Raw genomic sequence first — 14,404 nt, forward strand, 5'->3', positions numbered from 1 at the left:
AAATGGGGTATCGCTGTCCTAGTTCAAGCCAGTCAGTTACCATTTACAGAAGTGCCAAGTCCAGAACTGGTAAGAGAAACAAATATTTAAATTGTGACAATTTGAAGCTGTTTTGAAAAAGCACTTTATGTAATTCCTATTCGTTAAATAGTCTTGTTTATTATAATGTTTTTCTGCATACATGTCTCATTTTACAGATGGGTAAATAATCCATCATACTGGAAGTGACCTAGACATCCTTCAGTATGGTAAAGTATATGTAACATTAAAAACTATCCAAACCATTCAAAGTAGAGGAAATTGCAGTAAACCACGTGTATTTTCTTCAAAGCCCACCAAATCCCGGACATCAACCTCCCACAGTTCGAGACCCACCAAGAAGACTGGGAGTCCCAAAACACCCAAAAAGACGTCCTCTAGTGCCAAATCCACCAAGACAGAGGTGGACATCCTCAGCCCGGCAGCCATGGAGAATGTCTACTACATTTCTCACAATGCAGTGGACTGTCTAGAGTTCAGGGGCTTTGGGTGGCCAAATTCAAACAATTCCAACAAAAAGAAGAAAAAGACTAAAGGAACAAAACGGAAGAAGAAAAAGTAGACAATAACTTTTGCAAAACCTAAATAAATTCTTTACCTTTTTGGTTTAAGTGATCATAAAATAGAAATGCCTTGCTAGTGGCGCCATCTGGTGGACACATTTGTGATGCCAACTAAAGTAGACTGCTGGAACCAGTGCAGTGCAGCAATGATTTTGTTTTTCTCCCACAAATGAGTGCACAACTTTGCCAGTAATATTGACATTTGTTCATGAAGCAAAGACTTAACATTATCAACAACTTTATTATAAGCTGAAAGATTCAGAATTGTGTTCGTACTAAATGTCACAAAACATGTGGCAGATGTTACTGATAAGTTGGAAGCTTGTGAAGGAAAATGTTGAAACTTTGTGGAATACAACACTGAGTAGCAACAGCAAGCTTTACAAATATTTACACCTGATGTGTAAGTTAAAGAAAATGCGAGCCTACAGTGCCATGATACTGGACTTTATTGATCCCACTAGTTATCTGTAATATTCTTTAAATCCAGCATTTGCACAGTTCCTTATAAAAATAGGCTACAACAACAACATACCTATAAAGCTAAGGGAAGAAACAAATGTGGTTCCAGGCACTTAATATTCTCATACATATTTTTACATTGTCAGTCCTTTCATCATATGTACCCTCTTTATACCATAACAGTGTAAAATAAATAGTTTCTCTCGAGAGTCCTTTGTTGCAACATGGTCCCGCTCTGCTCACTCTGGGGGCTTCTTCTTGGCCTCCACATCTTTCTTAAAGGCTTCAATTTTCTTGGCTATGTTGGGAACCTCAAAAGGAAAGCGCAGTACAGTCAGTACAATCCGATACACATACACAATTGCCAGTTTATTAGGTACACCAAACTAAAAATAATGCAGTAAACTGCAGTTACACAACAGTCACAGCTTCATGAAAGTTATAAGTTTGTTGCCATTATTTAATAGAAGTGTACTGCAGTATACTGACATGTGTTTTGTCCAACCTATTTATAGGTGTACAGACGACCTTATTGTCAAAGTATGTCATGGGGGGGCGGGGGGGGGGATGAACAGCTCCTGCAGCACTACTATAGAACTAGGGGTTAAGTGTCTTGCTCAGGGACACAGTGGTAGATGGGGGAGTTGAACGCGGGTCTCTCACACCAAAGGCAAGTTTCTTATCCATTGCGCCATCACATAACTCCACTGAATCGTGGAACTATATTTATAGACCAATGTAAAGTTTTAACTTCAACAAACTTACATCATAGTTTTGAGCCAGGTACATCCCCACAACATTTCCCAAGGTAAAGCCAGCCTGGAAAGACAAACGACAAATGTCAGTCAAGGCCGAAATATCTGACTGATGAAGTAACATCTCCTAAATTTCAAGCTAACGCCAATTTAAGTGGCTTTTCTGAGGTGGCATGTTTAACCGTTAGCTGTACTTTTCAGGTTTGTTTACAAACGTTAAACTGGAGACTTTTAATTAAAAAACCATCAACACATTTGACAGCAAATGATCATTATGCTAACACGTTAGCTGGGCTGGTTTCGCAACTCTTAACATCCTGGCAAACGTCGATGCCATGTATGATAACTTCATTTAAACTCACCAGGAACTGTAGCATGGTGGAATAACGAAGGCTTGGCAACAGCAGGCGAGCTTAATGATTTAAAATCTGGCAGTAACTTAAAAGGTTTGAGGGAGAAAATCAACCAGTCTACTCGGCTAACAAAGCTAGCCCGTCATCAACAATACGCATGCGCGAGAACATTAGAGTATCGCGTTAATCGGAGCTCATGTATTGTAGTCTTTTCCTCTGTCTGAGCTGTACTTGTTCCTTACTGGAGAACTACAACTCCCAATATTGCACAATAAATATCGTCCGTCCAGTGGGTGTTGTTGCAATGGTGGTGTCGGTGGGACATTGAATGACTTTGGCTCCATCGCGAATATAGCAGGTTTATTTGATTCATAAACCGCGAACATGGAGGCTCTTATCCCCGTAATAAACAAGCTCCAAGATGTCTTCAACACAGTCGGTGCGGATATCATACAGCTGCCGCAGATAGCAGTAGTGGGGACTCAGGTAAAAATGATCCGACTGTGAGTATTTTGTGATACAACGTTAGGGGCTGCCATGCTAGCTAGGTAACATTACTTTACCGTAATGCATGCACAGATAGAGATCACATTATTAGAAGAAACATACCTACATTTAGAGCAGTAGTACATATTTAGATTCAGATAACGTTACCAAAACGAACTGATCAGGCTACTCAGAGGCCTTTGTGGACCAAGGCTGGTCTGCTAAAACCTACTGCACATCTCATCTGCATAGTTTGCGCTGGCAGTGAAATCTATTTTGATCATATTCAATCAGTGCTATTTTAATACTATCCTCTGTTAGCCCAAACCAGGTCATAGCTTGAGGAAAAGACAGGTGCAATTAGCTGTGTTGGCTGTAGCCTGATCCAGCATGGTTCCATATGAGGGCTGGATCTGGTGTGTTAAATCAGAAAGTAGATTCAGTCCCTTGGTTTATCCCTCCTCTAACTCTTCTCTCTGTGTGCGTCTTGTGTCTCCAGAGCAGTGGTAAGAGCTCAGTGCTGGAGAGCCTGGTGGGCAGGGACCTGCTGCCCCGTGGGACTGGTGTCGTAACCAGGCGACCTCTCATCCTCCAGCTGGTCCATGTAGATCCAGGAGATGCAAGGAAAAATGATGAAAGTGGTAAGCACCAAAATCCCTCTAGTGTCAGCAGTCTTTCAGACCAAAGACTCCACTAAATAGTCCACTGTTGTTTTTGGATTTTACGTCAGTCCTTTTTATGTCGGGACTCTTGCCTACTGTACAAGTCATTATTTTAGGCTAGCAAACACACACGTAGGGGCCGCCCCAACATTGTTTTTGTGCCCAGCATGAAAAAAGTCATATTTTCTGGTGCTCAGCAAGTTCCTGTCACTGTCTTTCTAATCACTTGCAGATGGCAGGGTGTGAGAAAAGGTGCACTGTACAGGTGTCTTCACATTTAATAACCTGGTTTAGCTCCTTAGTTGTGCTCCCTCCCTCCTCAAAGCCACATCTGTAGTTCCAGCTGTTAGCCGTGCTTGCTCAGCCTCCCACGCAGAATAGTTGTCTTTCATGTGGTAATAGTTAACACACCTGTGTTTGCCCCCTCGTGTGTCACAGGCAGAGAGTGTGAAGAGTGGGGCAAGTTTCTGCACACAAAAAATATGGTAAGATTTTTATCATACAAAATATTAAATGACTACTGTTGATCCTTGCCTGATTTCATATCTTTCTATTTCACTTTTTGCAGATCTACACAGATTTTGATGAAATCAGGCAAGAAATTGAAAATGAAACAGAGCGAGTATCGGGGAATAATAAGGTGAGACATGGATTCAACGGTTAGTTTTATTATCAATTAGGCTGTTGATCATTTTCATGATTAATCGATTATTTTTTTTGGTCCATAAACTGTCAGAAAATGGTGAAAAATGTTGATGAGCGTTTCGCAAATGTGTCCTCAAATGTCTTGTTTTGTCCACAACCAAATGATATTCAGTTTACTACCATAGACAAAAGAAGCCAGAAAATATTATTATATTATATAATACATTTGAGAAGCTGAAATCAGTGAATTAGTTTTCTTACAAAATGACTCTATCAAAATAGATTAATCGTTTTGAGTAAAAAAGCAACAACTAATCGACTAATTGTTGCAACTCTACTTCAGATGAAAGAGCAGGAAAGACAGATTTAGTTTGACAACAACTTCGCTATTGGACGGGCGTTGTGGAGAGGTTTAGACAATTTTAGGTAATAAGAATATATAAAAAGCTACTTGCATTAAAAAAAAACAAAAAAACAAAAAAACAGCAAAAATTTTAAGAGCAGTTCATCATTAACTAGCTACTATAGCAGCAAATGATGGGACATGTATTCCTTCTTTCTTTTTCCAGTTTGAAAACTAGGTGCACATTCTGGGCTAGCTGCAAGCTTGCCAGGGATAAGTGACTAACACATGTAGACAGAGAATTAAAATAATCCAGATGCAATGAAGAGAAAGCATAACTTTTATTCCCAAAACCGAGAATATGAGTTGAGGCTTGATATTTTTATTTTATTTTATTTTTTTTGGATATAGCCCTGAGCTGCAGAAACTGGAATTCACCAGCATTTTTTGGCATGCAGCTTAGGGCTATTCTGGCTCAAGGGATTTGGAGATACTTCTAGGAAGCTGAAAGGAGGGCAAATACAAGGCTTGATCTAATTTATGTTTGTAAAACTTTGGGTTATTTACATTACCACGGTTCTCTTGAGTAGCATGAGTGAGTGTTTCTGTGGGAACGGCCTCTGTCTGACCTCACCAGAAGCCCTAAGCACATCCATGTCAGTGAGGACAGCGATCCTCCCACTATAAATTAGGTGTACGCTATACTTAATTCAAAAAACTATTCTTGCCACCAGCAGCTCATATTTCTCAACTCACCTGTCTCTCTGGGACTTGGCTTAACTTGGTCAGCGGGCGCTTTGTTCTTGGTCTGTGTGGTACTTCAGGAGAACTGTTCTGTAATGAGCTATAAACTACCCTTTACAGTTAGCCAAACTGAGTAGCAATACCTCCTCAAGGGACAAGCTAATGTTAGCCACTTCCCCAGGTTAGCAATACAGAGTTGTGATACTTCCACTGTGTTAGCTGTCTGCCTGGAAATTGCACTCCTAGAAGGCCCGTGCTCTCTTCTAGCCACGCTAGGCTAGCCATAGCAAACACCTAGCCCTAGTTTGTGTGTCTTATGTTTTAGCGTAACATTTGAGTCACAGAGCTAAGCGTCAATTTCTCTGGGGATAAAACATGCATGGCAATCTATGGAAAACACAGAAGGTCGATTTAACAACAGCTGTTCTGAAGGTATTTCCAAAATCCTTAAAGACTCCTTCAAACATCTAGATGAAAACAAATTCTGTCCATTACGCGAATAAAAAATGATTTTTATCCTGTTTCTCATGTTGCAACCTCTTATCCCAATCTAAACAAAGATGGAGCTGGTGGCTAGTTTCAGCTTGGGGAAACGGTTAAAAAACCTTTTTTTATTGAGCAGGGGGCAGACAGTTTCATGTTCATCCAGATGTTTCATTCATCTTTGAGGAACAGCCATAAGTGTCATATAACGACTTTCTGGTGTTATCAACAAACCCCCGGGTATTTATTTTTTACAGAACCCGGAGACTCTACGCTAATAGAGTCACAGACAGGAGCTGTAGTGCTCACCCAGCAGTGTCAGAAACGGCACCATGAGAGTTGAAATGTTACCTAAAATATTATAACCATCAGGATCTACAGCAAGTAGGGGAAACAAAATTCTGTGAAGCAGCGCTAAGCTGTTAGATACACAGTACATGTCTATTCTTTCCTTGTCCCTCTGCAGGGGATCAGCGATGAACCCATTCATCTGAAGATATTTTCGCCTCATGTTGTCAACCTCACACTGGTGGATCTGCCAGGAATCACTAAGGTAACGCATGCTGAACTTCTTGCTTCCCAAGACCAGGCTTTTATCATCTCGTTCCCCAGGGGAAATCTGTTATTAAACTCCTAAAAACCATGATTTACCAGATAAGCTTGGTCACTGGTGTTATATACAGTAAGGAATTAGGAACTCATTCTTGATGCTTCAAAACCTGCTGTCAAAGACCAAGTGTGTGCAGGCTTTGATTCCAGCCTCATTAGTTCCTCCCCTCTGGTTGAACATGTGTTAATGTGAGAAATCCCACCACTGTAGCTTCTAATGAATCAAATTGAGACGTACTGTGTCCTTTCTCAAGATTGATATTGTCACCTTAAGGTGCCTGTGGGTGATCAGCCTAAAGACATTGAGCTTCAGATTAAAGATCTAATCCTGAAGCACATCTCTAACCCAAACTCCATCATCCTGGCTGTCACTGCGGCCAACACAGACATGGCCACCTCGGAGGCCCTTAAGGTGGCCCGGGAGGTCGACCCTGACGGTAAGAACAACTGAAGAAAACAAATGATCCAAAACCATTATGGGTAAACTTTTTTATTTTTTTTTCAATGGCTAATAGAAGATGTGTGTTGATAGCTAATTTTGTGATATTGACCTTTGTGACTGACTGTGACTGACCAGGCAGGAGGACACTGGCTGTGGTGACCAAGCTGGATCTGATGGACGCCGGTACTGATGCTATGGATGTACTGATGGGCAGAGTCATTCCTGTCAAACTGGGCCTCATTGGAGTAGTCAATAGGTCTGGACAAACCATATTCCCTGCACTAAATATAATGTGAAAGAATCCATTACTCATAATAGAGATGAATTTGTAATAATGGAGATGAGAGGCTCAATAGATGTGTAGAGAACAGAGAGGAGTGTACTATAATACATTTTTTATGCTGGTATATTAAAACCTTTTTACTTGAGAACTGCCATCTGTAAGTCTGTTATCACTCAGTTCAGTTAAATGGACATCAAATACAGTTCAGTGATCTGTACATAAGGCATCATGATGAGTCTAAGCCTTTATTCCATAAAAATATTAGATATCCTGATAAATAGATTGACTTCCATATATCCCCACATTTATTTTTTAATTTCCTTTTGTTGCCCAGGACTAACTGTTGGTGTATTGTTGTATTTATACTTTTAGGAGCCAGCTGGACATCAACAATAAAAAGTCTGTGGCTGATGCCATTCGGGACGAACATGCTTTCCTGCAGAAGAAATACCCATCCCTCGCAAACAGAAACGGAACCAAATACCTGGCCAGAACCCTGAACAGGTGAATGTGATTATGAATATTATTATACAGTGTAAAAACTTTGAAAAGCGCAAAGCCTCGTGCTTCTGTTGGTTTCAACCATGTTAAAATCCCATTGTCATTGTGAGTTGCTTATTTTGCAGCAGGGCTGCAGACAGAAACAGAAAAATAAATCTTTATGCTTCTGTAACTTTGGTTCAGTATTATATCGACCAGTTCAGACTTTTTGATGGTAAACTCAAAATAATTACCTTTCTGAAGAGACCATAATCAAATTAACAAATTAGAAGGGTTGGAGAATAGAATACTTTCAGGAAAAAAGAATGTGCAAAACATGGGGGGAATTAAATGAATGGTCGTGCAGCCTGATGGTGTGTGTGCTTTTATTGTGGCGAGGTTCATTTTCCTTTGCTCGGTAGTGTTCCCTCTGTGCACCAGGTACCCACAGCCTTTCTTTGTGAAAAAATGTATATAAATAATTCTTAATTTTTCCAGGACAGGTATGGGTAGGGTAGTAACATATTACCAGGACATTTGAAGTTATGTCAGCATCAGCAGCCATGTTATTAATCAGAGAAAGTGCTATTGTCTTTAAACAGTAGGTGTTTAGCCTGATCAGTCCCAGCACAGAATATCATTCTACATATTTGCATAAAAAGTAAACCCTCTGCCCTTTCCTGCCATAATGTTCAGGTTACTGATGCATCACATCCGAGACTGTCTCCCTGAGTTGAAGACACGGATCAACGTCCTGGCAGCCCAGTACCAATCCCTGCTCAGTAGCTACGGCGAACCTGTTGAAGACCAAAGTGCCACCTTGCTCCAGCTCATCACTAAGTTCGCCACAGAATACTGCAACACCATAGAGGGCACGGCCAAATACATCGAGACGGCAGAGCTGTGAGTAGCGGTGGCTCTCCTCCCCTCCGCCACACGGTGACACTGTTGCTCCAGCGCATTGAAAATGAGCAAAACAACTGCATTGGTTTCATCATTTAGTATGATACAACTTGTAAGTTGAGGCACGCACAGCCTCTGTGAAGGAAGAGCTGACAGGAGAGTAGGCCACGGGCTCCACATCACAGCTAATATCCCCCCGCTTCTATTTTTCAGGTGCGGTGGAGCCAGGATTTGTTACATATTCCACGAGACTTTTGGTAGAACATTGGAGTCTGTGGATCCTCTGGGAGGACTCAGCACCATTGACATCCTAACAGCTATAAGGAATGCAACAGTGAGTGCTGCTGCATAATCCCGTAAATGTGACATCACTAGGGGCACTGAAGTTTCTCCTGTTATTATTAGCTATTGTAGGAAAACCAATAGAAACTATTCTGTTGCTTTTGTTGTTTGCGCCCTCAAAACAAGTTGCTCTGGCTAATAATTGCTAACCTGCAGCTCCCTCTTCCCCCTACATCAGGGCCCGCGCCCGTCCCTTTTTGTGCCCGAGGTTTCCTTCGAGCTGTTGGTGAAGAAACAGGTGAAACGCCTGGAGGAGCCCAGTTTGCGCTGCGTGGAGCTGGTCCACGAGGAGATGCAGAGGATCATCCAGCACTGCAGCAACTACAGCACGCAGGTGATCAGCTCTGTCAAAGAACAGGATCACATTTAAGTTTTCCCACACACACAGACATTAATATGGAGAATATTTTGTCTTGCAGGAGCTGCAGAGATTCCCTAAGCTACACGAGGCCATTGTGGAAGTTGTCACCTCCCTTCTGAGGAAGAGACTGCCTATTACCAACGAGATGGTACCATCAAATTCATCTCTCTTTGCATTTGCGCTGTCGTCGCCTGCAGTCATGATCTCTCAGGCTGCATCAGAACATTTGATTGATAACTAAAGGTGTCCTCTCTTCTTGTCATAGGTGCATAACTTGGTTGCAATAGAGCTCGCCTACATCAACACCAAACACCCAGACTTTGCAGATGCCTGTGGGGTCTTGAATAACAATATAGAGGTCTGTAATCTCCTGTACATACATTTTTTTTCGGGCAGAATAAAGAGAATAGATGTGTACACCTGATATTACTTATTTGTAGGCCTGGGATTATATATTGATATTTTTCAAGTATATAAAATAGAACCCAACCGATTAACCGGCAGGCTCATCGGTTCAAAAAGAAACGGAGAGCCGGAAGACATCATTCAATCGAGTGTTGTTGCATAGTTTGTCTTCTTTTTATAAATTTGACTTATATTTATAAAAAATTTAATATATTTTGTTTTTACTTTTGTTCAAAGTACTATTTAAAACAAAAAAGTTTTATTTTTAAACTGCACATAACAAATGTTAGGGGTCTTTGTTTATGTTATGTGTTTCTGAAATAAAGCAAAAAAATAATAAAGGCCGATATATCAGAAGATCAATATCGATATCAGTCTCAAATATCCCATATCGGTCAAGTTCTAATATAAAAAGTATGAAATGCCATTGATTCAGAATGTATGGAGGAAATAAAAAAAAAAACCTGAGTATTTTTTATGTTTCACAAATGCAGGTATAGAATGCAAGTGTCAAAAAATTAAAATAAATCAGGGTGGACAAACACCAAAATTCACTTTAAAGAATTTGAACGTGGGCATTCAGGTTATTAAAGATACTTCTTTAGGTGATAAATTTACCAACTGTATTCAAGCAACTTAAAGAAAGTTTTTTGCATACTGGACTGCTGAATTTTATTTTTAAAAATGGGATGTTTAAACCACATAAATTCAAATAGTAAAATATTTCTATGCTAGAAATTCAGTGGCCTTTAAATCTATATCAGAATATAATAGTGATTTTAGTTTCAGGTTTCAAATTATTACCACCTTTCTTTGCTTCCATGTCTGAATCTTTATTTTAGGTAATTGCATTTTCATTATTTAGAAAATCATAAGCAGAAAATACATGACTCTTTTAATTAGGTCAGTAAAAAAGAAGCAGGAGAACTTCTTTCATCATTTGTGTTTCAGTAAATGTTCATACATACTTTCAATTTTGTATTTATTTTGTAATTATTTGTAGCAACATGTGTTCTTGTGCATTTGTAGGAGCAAAGGAGAAACAGGATGAGGGAGCTTCCCACTGCAGTGCCCAGAGATAAGGTAAAAGAAACAAACTTATTTTGAAATATAATACCAGTTCTAATACTATCTTTCCTAATGTTTGGTTGTAGTCTGCAGCGTCCCGAGAATAAAGGGGACTTGTGCAGTGTTAATCACTCGTAGCACTACGGGATTTGTGAACCAAATGCCTCAGGATAGTTTCCATTGAGGATTTTTATGCCACATCTCCTCTCCTCCTCTCAAATGACGTTAGACTGCCAACCTCTTTCCCTCTGTCTTTTCACATTTCTTCTCAGTGCTTTTTTTTCTGTCTCTCTCTATTCCTGCTCTTATATTCCTGCTAGTCTGTTGGCAAAGGCCCGGCTGGCCCAACTGTGGTTTCTGGCGAGCCCCTTGCATCGGGAGCAGACGTGGACGGTGCCAAGGTGGGCACGTACACAGCTCGCTGGTTTTGTGCGGGGCTGGTGGTGGGGCATGGATGGATGGTTGGATGGATGGTTGGGTGGACATGGGCTGCTGGCATGCACTCTGATCTTTGTCTGCTGATGCCATGCTCTTGTTTCGCTCTCCCTCAGCCTGTGTGAACTTGCACTAACAACCGTTGTGTTTTCTGCATTCTGTGTCCCCAAACCGGTCAAACCTGTCTCACAGAAAATGCCTTCCTCTCCCTTTATTTCCTTTTCTAACGTCATAACACTGCCCTGTGTATTAATTCTTTTGTAGTTTATAGGAATTGAGCGATAGTGGAAATTCTACCCCTTCACCATCTACTCAAGCCTGTTTGGTCTGTAAGTGCATATTTTAGGAAAATGGCAATGTTTTAATGGCATTGTTGTAGGGATGGCAATGTCGGTCGGTTGGTTCACCACTTTGGTTCAACAGAAATATCGTAACAATTAATGAATGGATTGCCATGCATTTTGTACACACTTTCAAGGTCCCCAGAGGATGAACCCTACTTACTTCGGTGATCCCCTGACTTTTCCTCTAGCGCCACCATGAAGGCGGACTATCACTTTCCTTTTTAATGGGATATTTTGGATAATACATAATCATTTTTAAAAAATGAAGCATTCAATTGTAAAAGCTCTAAATGCATGATGTTTCCTAAGTCAATCAGTAATCATGTTAATAATCGTGATTTCAGTTAAGACCAAAATAATCGTGATGATTTTTGCCATTATTGAGCAAGCCCTACTGTCAGTGTCTGTACTACACTCAGTTATTAATGTTTAGCTTCAAGCTCCTGCAATCTCTTAATGTGTACATGCCTGTTTTGCTTGTGGTTGCGCTACGGCATATGAACCGGTCAAGGTTATTGTGCTGCATATGCTAACCATCCTTTCCCTGTGCACCCTAACCTGGGTGGTGTGACCCCAGTTTATCTGTCTTCATTTTTCTTGTCTTCCTGGCTCATCAGGCCCCAGCAGCAGGGCCCCAAGGCGAGCAGGATGGCACTGGGAACTGGAGGGGGATGTTGAAGAAAGGGGATGAAGCCCCCGGCTCTGGACCTGGGAGCCCCCTTAAAGGAGCTGTCAACCTGCTTGATGTGGTAACTAAACATAAGCCTAACCGCATGCCCCGTGATGAAGAATACAGTATTTTTCAGCAAAGGGTTGATGAAAACATTGTCTGCCTTTTCCCTCAAGCCTGTGCCGGTTGCCAGGAAGCTGTCATCACGTGAGCAGCGTGACTGTGAGGTCATCGAGCGTCTCATCAAGTCTTACTTCCTCATCGTTCGCAAGAATATCCAGGACAGGTAGGCCCGGACAGCTCCTCAAGTGGAGGTGGTTTTGTATTTTAACACTGTATATAGTCAACAAATCCCATGAAAAGAACACCACCAATGATGAATTGGCCATATTATCAAGTATTGTGTGTGCGTGTAGCCACAGCTTGATTTGTCTTCCCCTATGCCATATGAAGGAAGATGTCACCCAGTGCAACAGGGTGACATCTTCCTTCATTACCGTTGACACAGGCATAGTAGTTTATCTTGAGTCAATGCCACATACACCGTCCAAATGTGTGTGAAACCGCAGCTGAAAATAGGCCCTAACAAATGCTGTGCTTGAGTTACGTTTGCAGTAAAGTGGCAGGAGATTACTGATGATTACTGACTTTTTAAAAGGTAACTCTATACACTTGGGTACTGTTTGTATACTTTTATGTCAGTAGGAACCAACAGGATTGAGGCAGGATAGGGAAGTCAGAAAGTATTAAGACTAACACATTGTTGTTTGTGATCTTTTAACAGTTACAATAAGAAAATAGAGAATATCGCCAGCCTTATCCTTTTAAAATGTCTCCTCTTTGTCGTGAAAATGTTTTCACACTAGAGTTAACTTGTAAACCTAACTCCCACCATAATAAAAACTCACAAAAGTTACCAATGAACTGTTAACAGCCATGGCTGAAAAGCAAGAATCTGAGTGTTACCTGCTGTGAAATAATGGTGTTACATTTGTTTTTGTGTGATTTGACTTCATTTGATCCTCTTTTCTATCCTACCAAAGTAGATGTTCTGCAATATTCTCAGAGTGCAGCCCCCCCCCCCCCAGAGCTCAGTTGGGAGAAACAGATTGTATTTAACTCGCAGCTCGTACTTTAACAGCTCGATATTTCGACAGGCACTCCCACCTGGAGCCTCCTCCATCTGGGGGACGACACAATCACCAGGCCCTCTTGCCTTCTTGTTCTCAACCATCTGTTCAGTCTGTTTCCTCTCCCCACCGCAGTGTGCCGAAGGCAGTGATGCACTTCTTGGTCAACCATGTGAAGGACAGCCTCCAGAGCGAGCTCGTAGGCCAGCTGTATAAATCTGGCCTCCTCAATGATCTGCTGACTGAATCGGAGGATATGGCCCAGCGGCGTAAGGAGGCCGCCGACATGCTACAGGTTAACAGACTCCCACCTTGTAGTAGTTGTCCAAGATGAATTTAGGTTCCTTTTATCAGTCATTTCATTGTTTTATATTTTGTTTTGTCTGAAGGCGTTGCAAAAAGCCAGCCAGGTGATCGCTGAGATCAGGGAAACGCATCTCTGGTGAAAAGATCTGCAAAGGGAGCCGAACCGGATCGGTTATCGCCTCATCATGCCTAATGGGGCGATGCTTCATGCACTCATCATGTCTGAACATGAAGTTTTGGATTTGCATCCATGAAAATGCACTGATCTGATCCCTGCTCAAATGTACAGTAGGTATCGAATTGGCTCACAAGCTATCTGAAAGAAATGTAAGTTAATTTAAGTTGTTTATCAAAAATGCTTGGTGTTGTCTAGAGTATATGAAAATGCACCGCCTCTGTTAGCCAATGTTCAAGGTACTATTTTAGAAACCATTGTTGCCACCCACGCCTCCTAGAGGAATCAAGAGTGCAACTAAGGGGAAAGTACTTTTTGGTTTTTTTTTGACAGACTGCGGTTAACCAGAATGGAAATGGACTTTTGTGTGAAGTGGAAATTAAAGTTTTGATGCTTTTTTGGCAGCTCCACAAAGCATTCTTGCAAATGTTTTTTCTCCAGGTTATAAAAAAAAAATCACACAAACAATATTATTCATCTCCTCATCTGCAACTTTTTCATTTAGGAGTAGCTGTCATGTGTCAGAAACCGCAGAACCTCAGAAGTCATAGCAGGGATTGGTTTGCTGAATTAAAATACATAAGTTGCTCCTGACTTATAGCAAATGTTAGTCCTTACACCTGTGTATATACTCCATGACTTTTTTGCACTCTTGTTGCCACACTGTTCTGTATGGAAAGTCCATTTCGACACTGTATTGCCACCAGAATATTTATTTATTAATGTGTTATTTAATTGTGTGGATAATGTAATGAGCACTATTGCAGCTTGCTGCAGTAGGTCATTTAATTATGTTTACATATCGCTGCCTACATGTGAAATATGGTGCACTGTGGTTCTCTGTATGGTTCCCAAAAGAATAAATAGAGCTATTTTATTGCCAGTTGAATGGATTCATTTGCTTTTAAGCTGTTAA

General features: G+C 41.0%; 2 protein-coding genes across 3 annotated transcripts; one reads left to right on the forward strand and one right to left on the reverse strand.

Moving 5' to 3' along the window:
- Window positions 1–823: 823 nt before the first annotated feature.
- On the reverse strand, window positions 824–2,342 carry stmp1 (short transmembrane mitochondrial protein 1). The gene is made up of 3 exons (XM_038739268.1): window positions 2,182–2,342; window positions 1,830–1,883; window positions 824–1,375 (listed from the first exon to the last, which is right to left on the reverse strand). The coding sequence occupies exons 1-3, from the start codon at window positions 2,194–2,196 to the stop codon at window positions 1,304–1,306; spliced, it is 141 nt and encodes a 46-aa protein (XP_038595196.1). The 5' UTR covers window positions 2,197–2,342; the 3' UTR covers window positions 824–1,303.
- A 123-nt stretch (window positions 2,343–2,465) lies between these two features.
- Window positions 2,466–14,371, forward strand: LOC119918488 (dynamin-1-like protein). 2 transcript variants are annotated; one of them, XM_038739254.1, is made up of 19 exons: window positions 2,466–2,658; window positions 3,158–3,299; window positions 3,759–3,805; window positions 3,889–3,960; window positions 6,002–6,088; window positions 6,419–6,581; window positions 6,722–6,842; window positions 7,242–7,373; window positions 8,046–8,252; window positions 8,466–8,586; window positions 8,773–8,928; window positions 9,014–9,103; window positions 9,221–9,313; window positions 10,390–10,443; window positions 10,749–10,829; window positions 11,825–11,956; window positions 12,054–12,163; window positions 13,143–13,302; window positions 13,397–14,371. In XM_038739254.1, exons 1-19 carry the CDS (start codon window positions 2,557–2,559, stop codon window positions 13,451–13,453), a joined length of 2,127 nt encoding a protein of 708 aa, XP_038595182.1. In that variant the 5' UTR covers window positions 2,466–2,556; the 3' UTR covers window positions 13,454–14,371. The 2 variants fall into 2 exon arrangements, with proteins under 2 accessions (XP_038595182.1, XP_038595183.1); XM_038739255.1 differs by lacking the exon at window positions 10,749–10,829.
- The last annotated feature ends 33 nt before the right edge of the window (window positions 14,372–14,404 follow it).

Source organism: Micropterus salmoides, unplaced genomic scaffold (genome assembly GCF_014851395.1).
Source record: "Micropterus salmoides isolate LMB-PRFRI ecotype aquatic unplaced genomic scaffold, ASM1485139v1 Ms_hic_scaffold_23, whole genome shotgun sequence".
In the NCBI taxonomy this organism is placed as follows: Eukaryota; Metazoa; Chordata; class Actinopteri; order Centrarchiformes; family Centrarchidae; genus Micropterus; species Micropterus salmoides.

Excerpts from the sequence above, each read along its gene's own strand:
- stmp1 (XM_038739268.1), bottom strand. Across the intron at positions 1,376-1,829 it reads ACCTGGCTCAAAACTATGAT|GTTCCCAACATAGCCAAGAA; the intron begins GTAAGTTTGTTG and ends TTTCCTTTTGAG.
- LOC119918488 (XM_038739254.1), top strand. The coding sequence starts at position 2,557 with ATGGAGGCTCTTATCCCCGTAATAAACAAGCTCCAAGATGTCTTCAAC. Across the intron at positions 6,089-6,418 it reads ATCTGCCAGGAATCACTAAG|GTGCCTGTGGGTGATCAGCC; the intron begins GTAACGCATGCT and ends TGTCACCTTAAG. Across the intron at positions 9,104-9,220 it reads TGCCTATTACCAACGAGATG|GTGCATAACTTGGTTGCAAT; the intron begins GTACCATCAAAT and ends TTCTTGTCATAG.